The following is a 23,312-nucleotide window of genomic DNA, read 5'->3' on the forward strand; positions in this document are numbered from 1 at the left end:
TTTTTTTGTTTTAAACTTTCCAAGTTCATCAACTGTGAGCAGTGACAATGTGATCTTGTTTACACTGAAAATGCTTACACTAAGACTGATACATATGTGAGATGCTGATGTGTTTCAGGTATATTTTTTGTTTTTACTAACATTAGGATTGGATTCACATCCAACCATGCAATATATATTATCGGAATACAATCCAAATGAGAAATATATTAACTGAATCAAATGTATTTTAAAGACAGTTGGCTGGAGTTGTGGTGAAGTTTGAGCCACCTGGGGATCTGCCTTGGGTACCATTCTCCACTTTCGCGCAAACCAGCGTGGAAAAGGGTTGAAGCCAGTAGCAGCTCAAAGTGTCTCACATTCTAACAGCAGCTCAGTGAAACCCGGGGTTTCCTACTGCTCTCTGAGCAATCCCAGAATCCCAGAGGCCAAATGAAAAGGCTGAACTGCTCTCTGCCCCTGATCCCTGGCTGCATTCTTTCTCAAAGTGACCTGTTTTCTTGCTGGGAGACTGCCCCACTCCGCCCACCTGGTGCCTCCCTAGATTTCCTGATAGCCCTGGGCTTATTTTTTAACCTTCTCTTCCGTGAAAAGCACCGCTCCACTGACCCAGACTGGGCGCACCTCTCCTGTGTTCACTGACCATCCTCGTGTCCCGGGTGAATCGTTTCTCTTCAAAAGCCTTAGAAAAACCAGCAGCAATTGGGGGCGAGGTGTCTTCCAATGCCTGTAAATGCCTCTTATCTTGAGTTTAATGCGCCCGGTTTAAGGAGAGCAGAGACAACGGGAAATGCCTTGCTGCGGAGTGGGGCCTGGCGGGGGCCCCCTCGGGCTGGCGTTGCTTTTTACATTCAACTGCCCTGGGTCCCGAGAGCCTCTCCAGGTAACTTAGACTGAGTTGGGGGCGGCTAAGGCGTGAGGAGTGAGTTACTGTCTTAGCTCCTCTAAGCAGAAGCAGCACTAGAAAGCGCCACACCACCACCACCCCGGGTTCTAAAAATCCCAGCCTTGACCTGGAGACAAACTCCAAACCCAAATAAACGGTCTCCGCCCGGGCGCCGAGAGCCTCCCCATCGTCATCACCCTTTCTCCCGTTCCTCGGGCCAGCCGCCCCCCGCCTTGCCAGGCGCGGCGGGCTCAGCCTCCTCGGGGCCAGATCCCGGCGCCCGCCTCGCGCCCCGCACCCCGCACCCAAGCACGGCGGGGCCCGAAGGGGTGGTGGGGGGTGGGGGGCGGAGGTCTGGGAAGCAGGGGGCGGAGTTCCGTCCTTCGCTGATTGGTTCGCGGCGCATGGGCTGCGGCCGGGCGCAGCCAACCCGCGGCGTGTTGCTATGTGCTGCGCCGAGGGGATAGGCGCGGGAGCGTGTCCGTCACCCGGCAGCCCCCGGCCCGGCCCGGAGGGATGCGGAGCGGCGGCGGCGGCGGCTGTGGCTTTAAGAGCGCGCCCGGGGCCCGGGATCCGGCCGGGCGGTCCTTCGCTGCTGCGCATCCCCGCGGAGCCTACCGCGGCGCGGGCCGGACGGGGCTGCTGGCTGCCTGGTGAGTGAGACGCGAGCGCGGCGCGCGTGGGCGTGGGGCGCGCTGTCAGCGCGGGGCGCCCGTCCCCGTCCCCCTCCATCCCGCCCCGGGGCCCCGGCGGCCCGGCTCCCTTGGAGCGAGCGCGGCACCCTCCGGCCGGCGCGGCCGAGGTGGGGTCCGGCGCGGGGGTCGCCCCGGGGCGGGGTCGGGGGGCCGCGGGCACAGGGGGCGGGGAGCGAGCCGCCGGGGCCACGTGACCGGTTTGTTTACAAACACTGCCGGGGCCCTGGCTGTGGCCCGCGGCGGGCGCCAAGGGGGCTCAGGTCCCCGGATCGGGGCCGGGGACCCGGGCGACGAGCCGGGCAGGTCTGGAGCGCGCGGGGCGAGGGTGGGGGGTGTGAACCTGGAGACCCGATGGCCGCGCCTTTTTCAGCTTAGTTCCGGCGGGTTGGGACTAAGTGGGTGGGGGGCCAGGGTGGGAGTTCCAGGCGTTTGCTGTCCCCGATGTCGCTGGGTCTCCGCTGGAGACACTGGGTCCCGGGGCGCCGCCCTCGGTGCTCCCCCCTCCCGGCTTTTGGGGGACTGGCCGCCCTCAAGACTCCGAGGAGCGCTTGGCCGGCCCCGGGCAGAGGTAACCGCAGCCGAGTTCCTGCCTGGCCGCTTCCCGGCGCCTCCCCAGCGCCCTTGCCAAAGAGGTGGGCGCGAGTTCACTCCTGCCCGACGGAATCAAGGGGCCTCTCCAGCGAGTATCTCTCGGGAAGTGGGTCTGGCGGGGCAGCCCCGACCTCGCACTGCTTCAGGTACATCCTCCCTGGCCACTGACCTCCTCTGGGTATCTTTACCCCAAGTGGTGACTTTTCTCTTGTTGGCGAGGGTGGGGGGGAGGGGAACCACCTGTTCTTTTGGACCGGGCCCAGGAGCCTGCCACCTCTGACTTCACTCTCGGCTTACAAGAGCTTACAAAGCCAAGGGAGTGAGCGTCCTCCGTTTTTCTGTGATGTAGCTGACCCGCCCGCAGTCCCGCGGCTTTGAATGGCACGGGGAAACCGCTCCTGGGCTTCGCTGGGTTTTTTGTTTTTGAGCTCTGGCCTCCTTGTCAGTTGCTCTCCTCGAGTCTTGAGTCTGTTTTCAGAAAGTCGTTGCTTCTGATGAGTCTAAAAGCCGAAAAGACAGCTAGCTGCTTTTTTTGGCCACATCCTGCTGGCAGGCGGGATCTTAGTTCTCCCACCAGGGATGGAACCCACGCCCCCTGCGATGGCAGCTGGAGCCTTAACCCCTGGACCACCAGAGAAGTCCCAGCTATTCCTTCTCCCCGCTCCCTCTTTCTCCCATGTTCCTCTCTTCTGGTCCAGCAAGATGGGGCTGCCTGTCCTAGAGCATTGGGCAAGAATTCCTTGTGTTCCACTTGCTCCCAGAACATTGGCCATACAAGGAACCTAGGGGACTGAAAAGCTAAGTGACTTGCCCAAGGCAACTGATGTCACTGGTTCTGGGGTGAGACGAGACCTCACATGCCCGATGCTGTCCAGTGCTGTCCTGATTCTGAGAGCTCAGGGCCTTGTGGTCAGTGGGCCTGGATTCACCCTTCCCTGACTTTCCTTTGACCTAGTCACTGCCCCAGGACTGCATTGATGGATTGAAGCTGAGTTCTCTCTATTCCTTAGGCTGAGACTGAGCCTCCCCTGCCCCCGGCTCCCTACCCCCTCTTAAGGGAACACTTCAATTCTTCTAATGTATGATAATGAGCGTGCAAGTTCTTTACCAAGGAACAGGTCCAGCCTGGGGAGAGTTGTGCAAACTTCCCTTTGGCACCTTTCCGTATCCGCAGCTCCTTGAGAAGGGTCTGGGGCAGGAAGGAGCCTTGGGCTGATGCCCCTATTCAGTTTGGCATTGCCTCATCAGTTTAGGATTTGATAACAGCCTTTGTGTCTTGATAACTTGTGCTTGAACTAAAATCCAGAAGCTTGGAATTCGGGGTGAAAAATGGAAAATAAACACCGTGCATAGGAATAGCGTAAAATATTCCATAAAAATATTCCTTCATCCCTCTAGGAGAGTGGTTTTCAAACTGAACCACAGTGATGAATACATTTTACATCACTGCACAGAGGCCCGTAACTGCTTAAGTTCCCAGAAACAATAATTGCCCTGACTACCTGCAGTGTGTTCTATTTATAATTTTTTCCTACTTAATTAAAAAAAAATATCAACTGCTGGTCATGACTCATGGCCCACAGTTTGCAGAAACATTGCTGAAGTTCTCGGACTTAAATGTGCATAAAGACGACCTGGATAATGTTTGAACATGTAGTTTGTAAGTCCAGTTAGGAGATGTTTATTGTCAGTGGGGGACATTTTTAATAAGTGGGCCATGAAGTTATGAGGCAGATGGTTGATAAGAAACTCTGAACTAGTGGGAATTTGGGGCAATGAACAATGATATGCAAAGCCTTGATCAGATTATATGACCCACACTGTATTCAAACCCAGGACCACTCATCTGTTGCAGGCCTGGGCTTTGAAACATAAGGGTGTAGTGTTTGCTTTCACCTGGCTTGACGCGTTGGCCCTGAGAGCTAGGCATAGGCCCTGTTACTCCCACAGTACCCTGCTCCAGTCCATTTGAGGGCTGCTGTTCACTATTCTGTACGACTGGATGTTTCTAGGTGTGTGGAGTTGGGGTCGTGAGTAGTGCCGTTGAACCTGCTGCATTATTCCCAGATTTAGGTGAATTTTCAGTGTTTGAATGATTTTAATGGTTTTGAGTTGATGGTAACAGTCATTGTGCCTGGGACATTAATAGTCTGGCCAGCAGGAAAGGTTGATTTTGTTTAGTATCTGGGTGTTCCAGGCTGTGTAATCTGGAGGAAGGGCATACTGGTGATTTTTTGTTGTTGTTGGGAGCGGGGAGGGGAGCCAGGGGTTTGTCTCTTAATAAGAAGTGACAACAAGTTTCCATGCCCCCTTGCCGACCTCAGCCCAGCTTCTTTCCTGGGTGATGGCTCGGCTCCTGTGTGCAGGTGTATCTTGTTAGTCACCGTTTTCTGATGCTGTTACCTGTCTCTGTTACCCGTTCCCTGGTAGCTCAGTTGGTAAAGAATCTGCCTGCAATGCAGGAGACTGGGGTTGGATCCTGGAGAAGGAAATGGCAAACCACTCCAGTATCCTTGCCTGGAAAATCCCATGGACAGAGGAGCCTGGTGGGCTGCAGTCCATGGGATCGCAAAGACTCGGACACGACTGAGCGACTAGCACTTTCACATCGCTTTACCTGTCTCTACTTTCAAGCAGAAACATACACAGCTGCTGCTTCCACATGTTGGATGTTTCCCTCTTAGTTCTTGTGTCCAAACACGTTGGTAAAAGAAGTTTCCTCGAATTAATCAAAGCTGCAATTTAGCTTCAGAAAAGATTCAAATTCAAATTCATACTCTGTGGTCCTTCCTGCCAAGGGTATGCCTTATTTGGGAAGGCTAACAGTAGAATTGTTGAAATTAACTTTAATAATATTCAGTTTGGTCAGGCAGCTCACATGGAGAGTGTTGAGTTTTGAGCCTCTGGAAAAGAAAAGAAAGCAACAAAAGGATAGCCAAGGATACGACATCCTAGGATAGGAAGAGCAGGTGGGATTCAAATAGAGGTCTGGATCAGTTTTCTTTATAAATTATCTTGGCATTTCCCTAGAGTCTGTCAACCAAACCACCAGTTGCTCTGACAATTGCATTCCCTTCATCACAAGAGGGTATAAAGCTCTGGAAAAGGAACTGCTTTTTTTACTTTTAGCATCTAGTGATGGAAAGCAGGTTTCCCTGGCAGCTCAGTGGTAAAGAATTCGCCTGCAGTGCAGGAGATGCCAGTTCAATTCCTGGGTCAGGAAGATCCCCTGGAGAATGAAGTGGCAACCCACTCCAGTATTCTTGCCTGGAGATGCCATGGACAGAGGAGCCTGGTGGGCTACAGTCCATGGGGTTGCAAAAAACTTAGGGACTAAACAACAACAAACAATGGAAAACCAGGGCCTACAGGCTAAAGGGATTCCCTTAAGAGTTTTGATTTTGGTGATACTATCCCTAACAAAAGGTGATACTACATCTCTCTGGAGTCCCTTGGAGCTTTGACCACAGCCCTAGAGATTTTAAAGTAGGATTATGCCCCTCCCATTACCCTTCAGAAAGCGTCCACCTCCTTTCCCTGTAGCCCCATCTCCCATCTTCTCCCACCTCATTCCCCACCGGTCTTCACTTGGTCTTTTCTTCTTCAGTCTGGCCTCAGTCCACTGCAGTGGCCTTCCTGAAGTTTCTAAAACATGTAAGGTTTGTTTTTGTCGTTGGGCCTTTCTGCTGGTGCCTGGACTCCAAAATTTTTGCATGATTGGGCTCCCTCAAATGCTGCTCAGAGAGCCCCTTCCTGATCTGTTATCTAGAACAGTCCTCCTTCCTTGCCCCTCAGCCTCTCTTAATCCCCTTAATTTTTTTTTTTTTCAAAGCACTTTAATAGCATCTGGAAGTGTATTGTCTACTTGATGGCTGGATTGGAGGCTCCTGTGTCTTGCTCACTGCTGACAGTGCCTGGCAGGGAGTAGCACAGGGTAAATATCGAATTGTTGCTGGAGTGAATGAATGAATGAATGACCAAGAGAGTCAAAGTTTAGAGTCTTTTAAGAGTAGAAACTGTGAGCAAAGCTAATGGAATTGATGGAATTCCAGTTGAGCTATTTCAAATCCTGAAAGATGATGCTGTGAAACTGCTGCACTCAATATGCCAGCAAATTTGGAAAACTCAGCAGTGGCCACAGGACTGGAAAAGGTCAGTTTTCATTGCAATCCCAAAGAAAGGGAATGCCAAAGAATGCTCAAACTACCGCACAGTTGCACTCATCTCACACGCTAGTAAAGTAATGCTCAGAATTCTCCAAGCCAGGCCTAAACAGTACGTGAACTGTGAACTTGCAGATGTTCAAGCTGGATTTAGAAAAGGCAGAGGAACCAGAGATCAAATTGCCAACATTTGCTGGATCATCGAAAAAGCAAGAGAGTTCCAGAAAAACATCTACTTCTGCTTTATTGACTACGCCAAAGCCTTTGACTGTGTGGATCACAATAAACTTTAGAAAATTCTTAAAGAGATGGGAATACCAGACCACCTGACCTGCCTCCTGACAAAGCTGTATGCAGGTCAGGAAGTAGCAGTTAGAACTAGACATGGAACAACAGACTGGTTCCAAATCAGGAAAGGAGTACGTCAAGGCTGTATATTGTCACCCTGCTTATTTAACTTATATGCAGAGTACATCATGAGAGATGCTGGGCTGGATGAAGCAAAAGTTGGAATCAGGATTGCGGGAGAAATGTCAATAACCTCAGATATGCAGATGATACCACACTTATGGCAGAAAGTGAAGAGGAACTAAAGAGCCTCTTGATGAAAGTGAAACACGAAAGTGAAAAAGTTGGCTTAAAGCTCAACAGTCAAAAAACTAAGATCATAGCATCTGGTCCCATCACTTCATGGAAAATAGATGGGAAACAATGGAAACAGTGACAGACTTTATTTTTTGGGTGTTCCAAAATCACTGCAGATGGTGACTGCAGCCATGAAATTAAAAGATGCTTGCTCCTTAGAAGAAAAGTTATGACCAACCTAGACAGCATATTAAAAGCAGAGATATTACGTTGCCAACAAAATCTGTCTAGTCAAAGCTATGGTTTATCCAGTAGTCATGTATGGATGTGAGAGTTGGACCATAAAGAAAGCTGAGCGGTGAAGAATTGATGCTTTTGAACTGTGGTGTTGGAGAAGACTCTTGAGAGTCCCTTGGACGTCAAGGAGATCCAACCAGTCCATCCTAAAGGAAATCAGTTCTGAATGTTCATTGGAAGGACTGATGCTGAAGCTGAAGCTCCAATTCTTTCGCCACCTGATGCGAAGAACTGACTCATTTGAAAAGATCCTGATGCTGGGAAAGATTGAAGGCAGGAGGAGAAGGGAACGACAGAGGATGAGATGGTTTGATGGCATCACCGACTCAATGGACGTGAGTCTGAGTAAACTCCGGGAGCTGGTGATGGAAGGGAGGCCTGGTGTGCTGCAGTCCATGGGGTCACAAAGAGTCGGACACAACTGAGCTACTGAACTGAAGAGTAGGAAATGACTTTCTTTTCTGTTTGTTTGGTTTTTTTTAAGTTTTCTTGGAGTATAGTTGGTTTACAATGTTGTTAATTTCTACTGTACAGCAAAGTGAATCAGGTGTGTGTATGTAATACATATATCCCCTCTTTTTTGGATTTCCTTCCCATTTAGGTCAGCACAGGGCATTGAGCAGAGTTCCCTGTGCTGTGTAGTGGGTTTTCATTGGTTATCTATTTTATAATATTTTGTTTTCAAGAGAAGAGGAGGAAAAGAAGTTTTCTCTTCCCTTTCCTGAGAATTCCTGTTCCTGTGGAATTACTTTTCTTTTGGGATTTCTGCTTCTCACAAATTTTTCATCCTTTTATTCTTTTTATAGGTTGCCAAAGTCTCTAAAAGCTCTACTGTTATTTTTTTTGTTGTTAATAACTCTTTCCTGCTCTACTAGCCTCACTCTAGGCTTCATTGTTCGGACAAACTTAGTAATCATGTTTCATGAATACTAGGCACTGTGAGTAGAACTAAGAATCTTGACTTTGGAACCAGAAAGCTCTGTGACCTTGGACATTTTCTCTAAGTCTCTACTCCTTATTTGTTAAATGAGACTAATAATAGTTACTATCACACAGGGTTGATGGGAGGATTAAATGAGAGAATGCACGGGAACCCAGGCCCCGGGCCTGGTACATAAGCACTTGGTATTAGCTATTAATAGCGAGAGTAATGTTAATAGTTAGATTCTCTCTCTCTCTCACTGGCAGGAATTCCCATTGATTTGGGAGTGCAGTAAGACGGGGAAAACTACCAAATTTTAAATTAATATAAGTAAATGAAGACCAAAAAGGTCACTTAGATTTATCAGAACTGGAATGGAATGTAGAAGTCATCTAATTGGAAACTGCTAACTAACTCTTAATAAACATCCATGTGGAAGAAGTAATATTTATAGAAGTGTTTGGAAGAACAAGTTGTCTACCTGGTCTTAGTTTTATCCTTGATTTAAGTTGGGCCAACTGAAAGCTGCATACTTGGGCCATGTTAGCTCAGCCCCGCCAGAATTACTTTCACTGAGATGAACTTGAGATGGGCGTCCTGCCCTTTGCTTTATGGACTGATGCTCTCCAAAATAGCTTTATGTAACTTGCTACTATATTTCTTCTAAGAGTTTACATTGTGGAAGACTTAAGCTACAGCTTCACTTAATGTCTCTGTTAAGTAAATTGGAGAAATTTTCTTTCAGAATCTGGTGCCAGGAAAAGCTTTGCCTGTCCCAGGGAACTGGCATGACTTTGCTTGTGGACAATTGGGTGTAACTGATCATGTTTCTCTTTTTGCTTTGGCTGCCAGGAAGCAGAGAAACAAATTTGTGGCTTGACTTTAGTAACTGTTGGGCCCTGTATCCCAATTTTTTCCAGTGGTAACTTTATCCTTTTATTTTCCCTGCTTTCAAGCTAATGGTTTATAACTCTGTATTATTTAGATATTTGCTGGATTGGGCATTCAAATTCATTTTATGTGTTACATTTTAGAGACACAAACGTTGAGGCTCAAACAGGCAATAAGAACTTGCTTATTAATACACAGAACTAAGTAGGGCACAGGATAGACTGTAAACTGTATCTTTTATTTCTCAGGTCCAGGGCTCTTACAACTCCTGTGCATTCTGGAAGAGTATCAACTCCTGACTTAAACTCTAAAGAAGTCATAATGTCTCAATACTAGGCAAAGCCTCCCTTCTCTCTTGGGATGGGACTGAGCAGCATCTGCCAGTGAGGTGTGGCACTGCCTCCTGAATCCCTGTTTCCTGGCTGGGTCACCGACCTCTCCGGTCTCCTGTGTTACGGGGCAGTCAGGCCTCCCCTGTGGTCTTGGGAATGCAGTGTGTCCAGACTTAGTGGGTTTTAGCTGGAATGAGAGTCCCTGCTCAGGATGAAATCAGCCTCTAGTGTCTGGAGTTCCCGTGGCTGTTTCTCGCCATGAAAGAAAGGCTTGATATCCAGATGGCAGATGGGTGCCTGATGCTGTTTACTCGCTAAGTCGTGTCTGACTCTTTGCCACATCATGGGCTGTCGCCCGCCAGGCTCCTCTGTTTTCATAGGATTTCCCGGGCAAGAATACTGGAGTGGGTTGCCATTTCCTTCTCTAGGGGATCTTCCCAACCCAGGGATAGAACTCATGTCTCCTGCTTGGCAGGTAGATTATTTACCACTGAGCCACTGGGGAAGCCAAATATGTGCCACTGACTGAGTCCACTGGGTGTGAACAGGGGTTGAGATCAGTTGGGCAGAAGAAAGTGGCTTTATTTTAGCTGATGTGAAATTTTGTTATAGGAAATATTGACCTGCCTAATGATGAATTTTCCCATGGTGTTCTGGGTGGGAATACCTGGGGCAAGAGAACATATCCTGCCTGAGTCAGGAAAATTTTGATTCCTTTTTTGAGATAGAGAAAAGGAACCTCTGGCCTGGGGCTGAAATTCAACCTTGGTTTTATTTTATTTCCCTGGGTAATCATCATTCAACAGATGATAAGACCTTTGGGAGAAAAAGATAAGTTATAATATGGCCCCTAAGAGCAAATCCTCAAATAGGAGTGATTAAGGCGTCTCTGTCAATAACCAGAGTACAAGGTAGAAGGAGTTTAAAGTCCTTACAGCGATACAGAAAGAAGGGTAGGCGTTTTGGAGATAGGACTGGGAAGAGCGAAGAGGATTTCAGCATGCAGAAAGAAACATGCCAGGGGAAACAGTGTGTGCAAAGGCACGGAGGTACGAGCTTGAGAGGTAATGTATGAGGAATGCCAGGAGGCGTGTGTGATGCGGGGAGAAATTGCTTAGGTTGCCATTGCTGTCGAGTAGCTCCACAGAAGTGGACTGTGACTTACATTCACAGCAGAACTCTGGACGATGAAGACCTGTGAACAGGTCTGGCTGACATAGATAATTATTGTTTTTTAGTTGCTCAGTCGTGTCTCTTTGCAACCCCATGGACTGCCACACTCCAGGCTTCCCTGTCCTTCACAATCTCCCTGAGTTTGCTCAAACTCCTGTCCATTGAGTCAGGATGCCTTCCAACCATCTCATCCTCTGTCACCCCCTTCTCTTCTTGCCCTCAGTCTTTCCCAGCATCAGGGTCTTTTCCAGCGAGTCAGCTCTTCGCATCAGGTGGCAAAGGATTGGAGCTTCAGCATCACTTCTCCCAATGAATTTGATCTCCTTGCTGTCCAAGGGACTCTCAAGAGTCTTCTCCAGTACCACACTTTGAAAGCAGTTCTTCAGCGCTCAGCCTTCTTCATGGTCCAGCTCTCAGCATCCATACGTGACTACTGGAAAAACCACACGTAGGTAATCGGCATCCTCAAAAGTGAGACTGTCCCTAGGGATTCTCGACCTTGATTGTCTTAAAAATTCCTGGCCCAGCTAAAGGCCTATAGAATCAGAATTTTCAGGATAGGGAATCTAATAAGAATAAACAAATAATACCCCTGCATATCCCCGTTTCCTAGATTTTTCTTCGCAGCCCACCTCACTCTGTCTGGAAATCAGTAAGGCAGTTGCTCTCCCAGGCAGAAACCAGCTGCTAAACCTCCTTAACCTTTGGCCTCCTTTCCCTTAGTTTCTGTGTTTGCCTCTTCCTATTCTTCTTTTGTTTGTGCGTCCCTGTGTATCATCCATTGTATTTGTTTCCCCTTAATCGTTTTCTTTGAGCACTGTCGTCTTTGTTGGGGTGTCCCTACCTAAACTGACCCACCTCCAAAGGGACCATAAGGTAGAAAGGATTCGCTTTCAGTATTTGCTGTGCTAATGGTATAAACGTGTATTATGTAAATATATATTAGATAGGGCTTTTGGTTAGTTTTGCTTACATGATTCTTAATTTGTTTTCTTCAGGATTTGAGGGGAAAAGTATTTCCACCCATAACTGCAGCCTGAAAGCCAAATATCCCGTTAGCGTGAAGAGATGATAAGAACTGAAAACTAGCTTTTTCTTGTGCCTAATTTGTTGTCCCCGTAGAAGGCAATGGCACCCCACTCTAGTACTCTTGCCTGGAAAATCCCCTGGACGGAGGAGCCTGGTAGGCTGCAGTCCATGGGGTCACTGAGGGTCGGACACGACTGAGCGACTTCCCTTTCACTTTTCACTTTCATGCATTGGAGAAGGAAATGGCAACCCACTCCAGTGTTCTTGCCTGGAGAATCCCAGGGACGGGGGAGCCCGGTGGGCTGCTGTCTATGGGGTCGCACAGAGAGGGACACGACTGAAGTGACTTAGCAGCAGCAGCAGCAATCTGCTGTCCCACCTTCTGGTTCAGGTTATTCTCTTCCCTCATTTGTTTTCTCAGGTTGCTGCAATTAAAAGTTGACGCACTGGGCCAACCCTGGGAGTCTGAAGATGTTTTGAGAGAACTTGACATCTTTCGCGTTGTCATTAATTGACTTAGTCTCTCTCTCCGGGAGGTATTGTCTTAGAGGGCTCAGGACCAAGGATGAACCTCTTCAGATCACTTTCTATCATGTCTTGGTTGAAGGATCCCCTGGAGGGGGTTGTTTCCCAGATTCAAATCTCAGTTTTGGTACTTTCTATTTAAGCCACTGGTGGCTCAGACAGTAAAGAATCTGCCTGCAGTGCAGAAGACCTGGGTTCGATCCCTGGTTTAGGGAAGATCCCCTGGAGAAGGAAATGGCAGCCCACTGCAGTATTCTTGCTTGAAGGATCCCGTGGACAGAGGGGCCTGGAGTCCTGTGGTCAGTGGGGTCACAGAGTCAGGTACGACCGAGCAGCAAACACTTTGAGTTCACTTTTTGGTACTTGCTAGCAGAGTGACCTTGGGCAAGTTGCTTAACTTCTCTTGGGCTTTTTCATCATCTTTCAAATAGGAGTAATCATAATAATACCTGCCTGTCTAGGTTGTTGTGAGGATTGAGATAATACATATCAAGTGCTTCACCCCTCATGGGCCCATGGTAAGAAATTAATAAATTGTGGAGTTCTGGAGGCTTTCTGACAGTTGCTGAAAGGCCTCAGTGACTCTTCCTACCTCCTTTGCTCATTTCCTACCTTCCTTCTCTGAGCTCGTAGTGCCAGCAGGGCTTTGGGCTAGCTATGACAGATGATTAACTGGATGTGGTTCCTAGACGTGATCAGGAATGACACACAATCTAGCGGGAAGATTAGCCCATAAACTAGTAGCTCTGTGGAGGCCTCTTAAAGTATATGAAGAGTCTGCACTGGCAACATGCTTGGCCCCCTAGTGTGCCAGGCTGAAAAGGAGATGAGGCTGTCATTCTTACTAAAATCTGCCATTCCCATAACAGGAAGAATCCAGAAATTTGCTCTAGAATGAATCTGTCTCCCCCACCCTGTTCCTTTTCCATTTCTTCAATAAATGGCCACGCTAGGTGACAGTTTAATTCTTAGAACAAAATGCATCCATTTTTAGGGTGGTGAAGGCTGAGACTTTGGACATACAGGCAGCCTTTGGAAAGTGCCTCTGCCCTTTTTTTCTCCTGAGTTTTAAGTCCAGTTTCCAAATTCCAATCGTGGAAAGGCAGGGAGCCCAGCCACAGATGTCAGAGTCGAGTTTTGGATTTATTTGAATTGGGAGATTAAAGTGAGAAAGCCAAAGGCATGCTGACAGCGGAACAATAGAATGGTATTGGCAGATTTGGGATGGATGGCTTGTAGCTAATTGGGGCCCCAGCTGTGCCCTAGGGGAGCAGCAGTTAAAGAGAAATCAAGGTCACACAGTGCCCTTGTTCCAAAAGACATTCATTTATTCAGTAAATAATATTGGATCTTTGAGTGTGTGAGACACAGGCAACAATCAAATAATCATCTCAGTAACCACAGTGGCAAGTGCTATCACGTGGAGCTGGGGGCCTGGCCTTGTGGGGGTTGGAGGAGTCTAAGGTGAGGGTTCCCTTGAGAAGTAATCTGAGGACGGGCCATATCTCTTACTCTGCTTTCCAAGACGTTTTCTTTACAGATCTTCTAAATGGCTGCTTTACATAACAGTTCACATGTAGCCTTGTCTGGGACAGAGGAATGGGCTGGATCCCTGTCTGGGCCCCAGATCATGGGAGGAATGCAGTCATTTTGTTTTAACCAGGATTAGCCTCTCTGAGCATGGCCAAGCACAAAAGAAGGACTGACACTGAAGGTGCCAGGCCCTGGGGACTGCAAGTGGGTCGATCTGGTTTCTTTGAAACGTGGAGCAGAGGCAAGGTCAACGGACCCTTTCCTTCTTGGCCTGAACCAAGTCTGACACTGCGTTTTCTCTGACTCATTCTTACCAAGAGCAGCGGCTCAGACTGCCTTGGGGCGTTAGTGGGGACCATCCTGGAAGAGAAGGTTCCTGGGTGGGAAGTCTGGGGGTTTCTCTAGGGGTCTGGAAGCCACTGCCAGCCTGGGAAGGGTGCCTTGGGAAGTTGCCCTAGGTGGGCAGTGGTGGGAAGGGCCAGGGGAGGCTGAATGGAAAGTATTTCTGCCAGCAGACAGCAGCTGGGTAAAACCATCAGAGGTTTTTATGGTGGGGCCTGTCAGAGATAGGGCTCCACAGTCCTGGGTTTCAACCTGCCCGCCCAAGTGAGTTTACATCAGAAGAGTTTGTGGAATATTAATGGTGTGTGAGTCCTATGTAATGCCCAGAATTCAGTATCTTAAATGTACTGGATAATGGCAAAGTAAGGAGACTATAAAAAATATCAGCTGTATAGAGCAGCACGGAGCCAATGACAGTCACTCACTTTACTCAGTTAATTAACATTTATCAAGAATCTCCAGTGTGCTGGCTACCAGGAGTCCTTGGGAACCCAGGGGGGTGGGCGGGTAGAGACTGAACCTCTGATACAGAAAGTTTCCAGCCTGAGAGTGGAAAAGTACCATTCCAGAGAACAGCTTTTTTTGCATGCTGGATGAAGGGGGCCCCTAGCTCTGCTTAGGCTCTCTTTTTCTTTTGGCCTGTGAGGCACGTGAGATCCTAAGCTCCCCAACCAGGGGCCGATCCTGCATCCCCTGTACTGGCAGCACTGGACTGCCAGGGAAGTCCCTCTTCAGGGTCTTATTCGAGCTGGGTACTAAGGGATGAGTAGGTGTTTACTGCGGAGAAGGCGATGGCACCCCACTCCAGTACTCTTGCCTGGAAAATCCCATGGACCGAGGAGCCTGGTAGGCTGCAGCCCATGGGGTCTCGAAGAGTCAGACACGACTGAGTGACTTCACTTTCACTTTTCACTTTCATGCATTGGAGAAGGAAATGGCAACCCACTCCAGTGTTCTTGCCTGGAGAATCCCAGGGATGGGGGAGCCTGGTGGGCTGCCGTCTATGGGGTCGCACAGAGTCGGACACGACTGAAGCGACTTAGCAACAGCAGCAGGTATTTACTGGGCAGAGAACATAGGTTAAGGCTTTGCAGGAGGCTGAAATAACTTGAGAAAAGGTAATGAAGGAGCTCAGTCTGATGGGGAAACAGGTTTGCAGCAGTGTGGGAAGCTGACAAGAAGATACAGAGAATTGGGCCCAGGTTTCAGTGCCACCTAACGGGGGTTGAACCTTGTCTTGCAGGCTGCTAGGAAACCACTGGAGGTTTGAAACAGAAGAGCACTGTGATCAGATTGTGCTGTATAAATAGAGTTCTAGAACAGTTGGGTTGGAGAGGTAAGAGCTGAGTCAGGGGGCCTAGTTCAGGAAGTGCAGGGTGAGAGAGGGCCTGGCTCGCAATGCTGCGGCTTGGACTGAGGGCGACAGTGGGAGGGTGGGTTGTCGAGGCAGTCAGCTGTGTAGGGGACAGACGGGGTGTGTGTGAGTGACAGAAGGGAGAGAGAAGAAAGGGTGTTTCCTGCCTGGGCAGCTGGGCCTCCAAGAGGAGGGGACAGAAGAGGGGGACAGGGGATCGGAGCCGGGGGAGGGTGAGAGATGGTGCTGGCTTTGGGAATTTGAAGCGCTTTCCTAGGAGCCAGAAAGGGGTCCCCCTGTAGAGAGGAATCCACGGACTTCCCTGGTGATCCAGTGGCTAAGACTCTGCGCTTCCCCTGCAGGGGGCCTGGGTTCCATCCCTGGTCGGGGAAGTAGATCCCATAACTGAGATCCAGTGCAGCCAAATAAATAAAAATAAATAAATATTAAAGAAAGAAAGGAATCCAGAAAGGTATTTAGAAGACTTGAGTGTGGATGAGAATGCTGGAGGGGGAGGGGAGAGGGCAGGCAGGCAGGCAGGCAGGCAGGCAGGCATATATGGTGGAAGCTCCTCCAAGGAGGAGGATGGAAGAGCTGCCAGGGAGACTGAGGCTCAGAGAGGCAAGAGAAGGCCTGTAAGGGAGAGTTTCAGGGGAAAAAAACAGCCCAGCGAGAGAGTGAATGCAGCACCAGGGCCAAATAAGTGCTAGCATTCAAAAGTATTAGTGTTTGGACTTGGCATGTTGGAGGCTGCCCATATTTTTGTTACTCAAAAGCCTGGTTGTGATAAATGATATTCGTGGAGCGCTGCCAGAAGGCTGTGTAGCTCTCCCATTCCTCCGGAGAGTCGATATCGCTGGATCCAGCCAGACCATCCGAAAGCCACGTTCTTGGGCCGCCCTCATTTGACCCCGTGTAGAATCCCAGTTACTGAATCGCCCTTCAGTGTTCCTCATGCTGTCCATTTTCATGGAGGGGCCTCTGAGAAAGACTTGCAAGAGAATTCCGGGGTGGAAAGGGCTGACCCACTGGGGCTGTATCCCCTGGCTTGCTCATTGTCTCCTGCAACCACCCAGAGGAGAAATGTCTCTCAGAGAATCTGTATCCTGAACAACCAAGATGCTTTTATTTCATAGGAAATACGGCTGGTATTTTCTTTTCCTGCCTTGGTTCCTGGGGAGCTCAAAGCCAAATTTGCAGTGGAAATTCAGTAAATCTTTAGCAATTTAATAGCATGCGTTTGTGTCCTAACTCTCTTTGTGTTCTTTAATTCTTCCAACCCTAATTTCTTAATCTATTTCAATAGTATTGTATGATTTGTGCTTTTGTAAAGCCCCCTTAAATCCTTTTTGGATCTTGATGTTGTATAAGAAAAAGAAGGGAGCCATCAATGAACTTGAGCCAAACGTGCTTGGTAATGAATCTTCAGACAGATCGTATTTGGTTAGAGTTGTAGAAACAACCCAAAGTAATATCTGATCTCTTCCTAGGCAGCTAGCAACAGCTGTTTGTATGTAATGACTAGTAAATTACTTTCAAGTTTCAGGATATTCAAGAGGAAGTGCCTCTTCTCTATGCAGGTGTTCTAACAGATGTAAGCCTCACATGGGGGCCTCCCAGGCAGAGTGCTGAACTAAGGGCCATGTGGTAAATATATTGTTTTGCTAACAGATGTTGCAAAGCACTGTTGAGCCAGTGGACTTTGTGAGGCTGGCATGTTTCTGTGACCTCGCAAAACAGAAGGTTGGTGGGTGGGCAGTTTACTCTGGGGCAGTGTTCAGCTGGCAGAGACATCATTACAACATGTAATCAGGATTTTAAGAGCTGAAGGAATCCTAGAGATCATGTAGGATTATCATCTGACAGATAATCCCCCTGAAATCAAGACTAGACCCTGTATCCAACATAGAGATGAATGGTTGGTTTTGTTTATGAACGAGTGGTTTCCTGAATATCCAAATGGTTTATTTATTTATTTATTTTTCATCAACTAGATGTATTTAAAGTACCACCTGAGTTCAGAGGTATAAAGTGGTTAACCATGAAGTGATAGCATTGTTTTTCCCACTTGCCTTGCACATCAGCTTGTGGCAGTTTTAATGCAGAGTTTCAATAATGTTTTCAGTAGCAGCCCCCTCCTGGGATCAGTAGAGTCAATGCAGACTGCAGAGGAAACCTTCCATTGCATGAAGTGATGGAGTGGTCTGTTGTTCACAATGACACTGCAGTAATGTCAGATCCCCAGCTAAGCCACCAGAACCTGCTTAAACCACAGTATACCTTTAAGTGGATTAATTTAGGCCTAACCCTCTAACCACCATGAGTCAACCTGGCAGACAGGAGCACCGCTCATTCGGGTCTCGTGAACAGGAAGGGTTCCCGCGTTTTTTTCTCTCTTGCTGGTGAGGATGATCGCAGCTTCTCAAGGTTACGGAGTGCCAGCCACATGCCAGGTGCTCTGCTGAATGCTTCCCTTGCATTATGTCATTTGATGCTTTTGTCTCCTCCACGAGGTAGGCGCTGTTAGCCTCTTTCAGGCAGCTTGCCCAGTGGCGATGCAGCTAGTGAGAAGAACCAAGACAGAATCCAGGTCCACCTCTAATCCTGTCCTCCTCACCAGGGGAAGATACCACCACCCTCTTCTCTCAGGTGGCAGCCCAGGGAAACTGGGCCCCCTGCTCCCTGGTCAGGGTCGAGGATTCTGGTGAGATCAGGAAAACGGGGAAGAGAGAGGGGTATCTCCTGGGACAGAGGTTTTCCGCAGCCATTCTGTCTCTTTGTTTTCTGTCCCCAGTCCCAGAATGGCTCACCTGTCCCCTTTCCACTGCAGCCTGTTTATTGCCTCCAGTTGGGTCTTCTCTCTTTCTTCCTGGAACAAGCTAGTCAGTCAACAAGCGCCTACCCTCCTATCCTTAAAGGCAGCATGAAATCCTCCTTAGGATTCCTAAGAGTTCCTACAATACATGCGTCTGTGCTCAGTTGTGTCCGACTTTGCAGTCCCATGGACTGTAGCTCGCTGGGCTCCTCTGTCCATGGGATTCTCCAGGCAAGAAGACTGGAGTGGGTTGCCATTTCCTCCTTTAGGGCCTACAATAAGTACAAGATGGAAAAGCTGGAAAATGGTTAAGCTGTAACCTCAACAGATACAGATATATATATATGTATGTATGCATTTATATATAGATAGACAGCTTCCGTTGGTGGCTCAGTTGATAGAGTCTGCCAGCAATGCGGGAGATGCGGGTTCAGTCCCTGGGTTGGGAAGATGCCCTGGAGAAGGAGCGACTAAGCGACTTCACTTCTTTCTTTCTTTACTATATGCCAGGTGCGTATGTTAAGTACTTTATAGGTTTTAGCTTAGTTAATTCTCATAAGAGCCTTATGAGGTCATTATTAGTGTTCCTAGATTTTGATGAAGAGAGCAAGGCCCAGAGAGTTAAGTTATTCAAGGTCACACAGCTAATAAATTATTGAACTGAGATTTGAAATCCTCGGAGTCTGGTTCCAAAAGCCCTTTTTAAAAATAGAATTGTAATTAATTACATATTGCACAATATGATATTAATTTCAGGTATACAACATGGTGATTTAATATTTTCATACATTATGAAATGACCGCCACAGTAAGACCTGTCACCGTACAAAGTTATTACCGTATTGCTGACTGAATTCTGTGTGTACATTTCATCCTGATGACTCATTTTACTGCTGGAAGTTTGTATCTCACCTGTTTTATTTGTACCCCCACACCTCTCCTCTTTGGCAGCCTCCAGTTTGTTCTCTGTATCTGTGACTCTGTTTCTGTTTTATTATGTTGGTTCATTTGCTTTGTTTTTAGACATATACGTAAAATCATATGGTGTTTGTTTTTCTCTGACTTATTCTACCTTGCACAATACCCTCCAAGTGCAACCATGTAGTTGCAAATGGCAGGATTTCATTCATTTCTATGACTGAGTAATATTTCATTGTGTGTATATATGAATAAATAAATATATATATTATATATCACATCTTTATTCATCCATCAGTGAACACACTTGCTTCAATATCTTGGCTATTGTAAATGGTGTTGCAGTGGACATAGGGGTACATAGATCTTTTTGAATTAGGTGTTTTTTTTTTTGTTGTTAAATATCCAAAATCCATCTGTTCACCCACTGCCTCGTATTGCCTTTATGAAGGACATGAAAGTGATGAGATGGTCAAATCTGCTTTTTAAATACATAACACTGGCTGAAATGCAGAAGGTGGGTTTAGGGGGGAAGGAGACTCAGCTGTCTGCCAGGGCTGTGTGCATCAGCGATGCTGTGTTCCTGACAGTGCTTTAGGGCCTTTGTGAGCATGGCCACGAGGGAAATCGCCCCTTAGGGGAAGGAACACTGCTGCGGTTCCTCCGGTGTGCTCACCACCTTGAGAGGAGAATTCTAGGTTTAGAGAAATGTCATCCCAATGATCCCAATGGTACCGTCTACCTTGCTTGAAGACAAGCTAGACAATCCTAATGAAGCGGCAGGAAAACCATGTCTGTCTCTGAACTCTCTGGCCTCCTTTTTCTTTTTCTTCTTTTTTTGAAGCAGCAGCATCTTTTTTTTTTTTTTTTAAATTCATTGACCACTAAAAATAGTAATAGCTACAATTCTGGTGTTTTGTATGTCAGTGCTGTGCATGTACTTATACCTCTCGTTTGATCCTTCTCACCCTAAGTATGTCGGTTTTATTAGAACTGGGGAAGCTGGGGGTAAGGGGAGTTGAAGAACTTGCCACAGTCCCTCAGCTACAGTGGAGCAGAACCAGTCTCTCTTTTTAGTTTACCATTTTCACAATTTTATTTTTATTTTATTAAATTTATTTTTTTGGCCAGCCTGTGGGATCTTAGTTCCCTGACTAGGGATCGAACCCACACCCACTTCACTGGAAGCGTGGAGTCTTAACCACTGGACCACCAGGGAAGTCCCCTATCACCAGTTTCTGATTGCAGGGCCCACTTCTTTTCCAGGCCGTCTTTGCCTGCCTTCCTCCAGAACAACACCCCACGATGAAGCGACAGCACTGACGCACGCCTCGCGGTGGTCCTGTCCTGTGGCTGGTAGGGGGGTCACTTCCCCCAGCGAGTTCCGTCCTCCCCGTTTCTGAGGCTCTGTGAGATCGGATGCAACCTTGTTCACTGTCACTTACCCAGTCCCTTCATGACTTACCTGAGGGCTCGGTACCTCCTTCCCCTCCCTCCTGGGGACACGCAGAAGTTTCTGTTTTGAATTCCACCTGCAGTCGTGGCTTCTGGTAGAAAAGCCCAGTCCATGAGGTGGGATGTCTAGGTTCGCTGTGCGCTCCCTCTGAGTTTGGCTCTCAGCATGGCGTATTTGAGGTCTTTGTTTTTAATCATAATAGTTCACATCTTTTCTTTCCACGCCGACCAGCAGGGGCCAGCTGGAGGTGGTAGCAAATCTCCCTTTAATTTCTACTGTGATGGATTATTACTTTGCTTAAAATGGTGTTTAATTTGTACACGTGCCCTGAGGCTTTTAAATATTGAGTTCATTTGATTATTGTTGGAAATCAATTTAAACTCCACAACGTGTTCAGCAAGGTGGACTCAGGATGCCCCATGGAGCCTGTGGCCCCATTAGCAGGTACCAGAGTCCAGAGATTAAAATGCAGTGAGTTCTGCAGCCCTTTAGCCTTAATTTCTTCCTTAAAAAAAAACAAAAACAAAGCTATTTCATCTTCCTTCCTAACAACTGACTTCTTTTTACTTCCTTTTAAAAAATGGACTGCTTTTTAAGGAAGCAGCTTTCAATATTTGGCCTTAAGAGGGGAGGAGACAGTAATTGGTGATTATTTTTTGGTCTCCAGCTCTTCACTTTTTCTGGCTCAGCCCATTCTTTCCTTTCTTCTCAGGTTCAAGGACCCCCCTCTTGATCCTCCTTCACGTTACTTTCCACTTTCCCCCTCTTATTCCTTCTTGTTTGCCCTGCAGCAGTTGAACAAGATTCATATTTCAGCAAGCCACTTTTTCTTTCTTTCCATCTTGGGGAAGGAGTCACCTTTTGTGGGTTCCTGTCAATTCCTAGGAATGAGTGGAGACTTTGCAAGGAGCAGAGCAACTGTAGAGCAAAGTCCAAGGCTGTTCGGGGCTTTTCTAGCACCAGGCAGCCTGCGATGTTGCTTGCATGGTCCGTTTTTCTCTTCTTAAGTTCTGAGCTGGATGACTGTGTTTGTATGTGACACATGCATGTTTAAAGCAGACTATGAATGCCAGTTTCTCCAAAGGTTTGCGTAAGTTTTGAGATTCACATTTGAAGCTGAGCACAACCAGAAATCCCTGCCTGTGAACTTTTTTTGGGGGGTTTCCTACAGAAGAGAAGTGAGAAAAGAAATAATTCTACTCTGGGGAAATGCATAATTCAGCTGTCTGCGTGTGTAAGGAAACAGACTCTGGGGCTGCTCTGTAAACCCAGACTGGCAGCCAGGGCTCACTGTTCCCTCGCCTTCCCGCAAGTTTGGATCAAAGGCGGACAGGCCAGCTGGTGTTCCTCCTGCTCTCCACTGGGCAGCGGGGGCCCTGGCCTTCAGGAGCTCCTGGCCTGGGGCAGGCCTCCCGCCTGCTTCCCCTGCCCTGGCTTTCCTGTTCCTGACCCCTACCCCCTGACTTTTCACCACTTCCTTTCCTGGAAATGCTGCCATTCCTGAGAATGACACAGGAGTGTTGCAAAGTTTTAGGATCTTTCAGGGAACACCAAGCAGGGTCCTTGGCTCTTTCTACCACCTGCAACACTTCAACACCCAACAGCCTTGGTCTACTGTGGGCTTTGGTTTGGACACTCAACCTTAGCGTTTGCAGAGTAAGCTTGGGGTGAGATGCGGGGGCTCTGATCCAAGGGGTCGTGTTGTCTCCTATTATGGCCAGGCCTCACACTGAGGCAAAGCTGAGCAGGTGAATTCTGACCCCCATCCATGCACGTGTGCTGAGTCGCTTCAGTTGTGTCTGACTCTTTGCAACCCCATGGACTATAGGCCGCCAGGCTCCTCTGTCCATGGGGTTCTCCAGGCAAGAATACCGGAGTGGGTTGCTGTGCCCTTCTCCAAGGGGATCTTCCTGACTCTGGGATCAAACCTTCATCTCATATGCCTTCTGTGTTGGCAGGCAGGTTTTCTGTCTTTTTTTTTTTTTTTTTAACCACTGGAGCCACCTGGGAAGCCCCTCTTACCCCTGCCCCTCCCATATTCTTCAAGTATTTCTATGATGCTCAGTTTAATCTGATGACTCTTTTTTTAAAAAAAAAAAAAAAATTTATTTGGCTGTGCCGGGTCTTAGTTGCAGCACATGGGTTCTTTTTAGTTGCGGCATGTAGGATCTAGTTCCCTGACCAGGGATCGAACCCAGGCCCCTTGCATTGGGAGCATGAGGTCTCAGCCACTGACCTGCCAGGGAAGTCCCCAATTAGTCCTCTTTAAAATTAGCGGTGGGAGACTCGAGCAGCCAAGACACTGTGCCTGGGCCCCTCTAGGTCCGAACCCCTTCAGCAGTTGGACATTTCAGGTGACCAGTTGGTCACTCTGGATATGGAGCTTACTTGGCTCAGCTCTCAAGGGACATGCAGGGTGAGAGATGGTGACCACTGCTGTCCTTGAGCCTAGTGCTGGCCAAGGGTGTTAGCCACTCAGGAGGCTATAGAGTGCCCTAGAGGCCTGTGTTGTAGCCACGCGTTCCGGGAAACAAACTCACTCAGAAGGACAATGCAGATAGTGGAGTGTAGTTTATTACACCGGCAGGCCCAAGGCAGAGTCTCCTCTTAGCCAAGGACCCCAACCAGCATTTGTGAAAATCTTTTATACCCCATGTGTACATGTCTGAACCCACCGCTCCAAATTCCTTGAGACTTACATAAACCGAGGAAAATACAGTCCCAATAACCCCATCATTCACGTGCTATGTGCTCATGTGCTCAAACAGTCAAATGATTAGCCAATAATCGATAAACCCGAGGTTA

The 23,312-nt window shown here is 48.0% G+C and overlaps 1 protein-coding gene across 6 annotated transcripts in view; it reads left to right on the forward strand.

Moving 5' to 3' along the window:
* Positions 1–1,435: 1,435 nt before the first annotated feature.
* YPEL2 (yippee like 2) overlaps positions 1,436–23,312 on the forward strand; it is a 67,871-nt gene continuing 45,994 nt past the window's right edge. Inside the window, exons 1-3 of one of the 6 annotated variants that reach the window (XM_059878250.1) lie at positions 1,484–2,318; positions 10,759–10,983; positions 11,986–12,100. In XM_059878250.1, the coding sequence (XP_059734233.1) occupies positions 2,023–2,318; positions 10,759–10,983; positions 11,986–12,079 (615 nt within the window). In that variant the 5' untranslated portion in view covers positions 1,484–2,022 and the 3' untranslated portion in view covers positions 12,080–12,100. Of the gene's footprint in view, positions 2,319–10,758; positions 10,984–11,985; positions 12,101–15,545; positions 17,772–23,312 lie in introns of those variants that run through there. The other 5 variants (XM_024980450.2, XM_024980449.2, XM_059878251.1 and 2 more) reach the window with 5 other exon arrangements.

This window comes from Bos taurus, chromosome 19 (assembly GCF_002263795.3).
Source record: "Bos taurus isolate L1 Dominette 01449 registration number 42190680 breed Hereford chromosome 19, ARS-UCD2.0, whole genome shotgun sequence".
NCBI classification, from domain to species: domain Eukaryota; kingdom Metazoa; phylum Chordata; class Mammalia; order Artiodactyla; family Bovidae; genus Bos; species Bos taurus.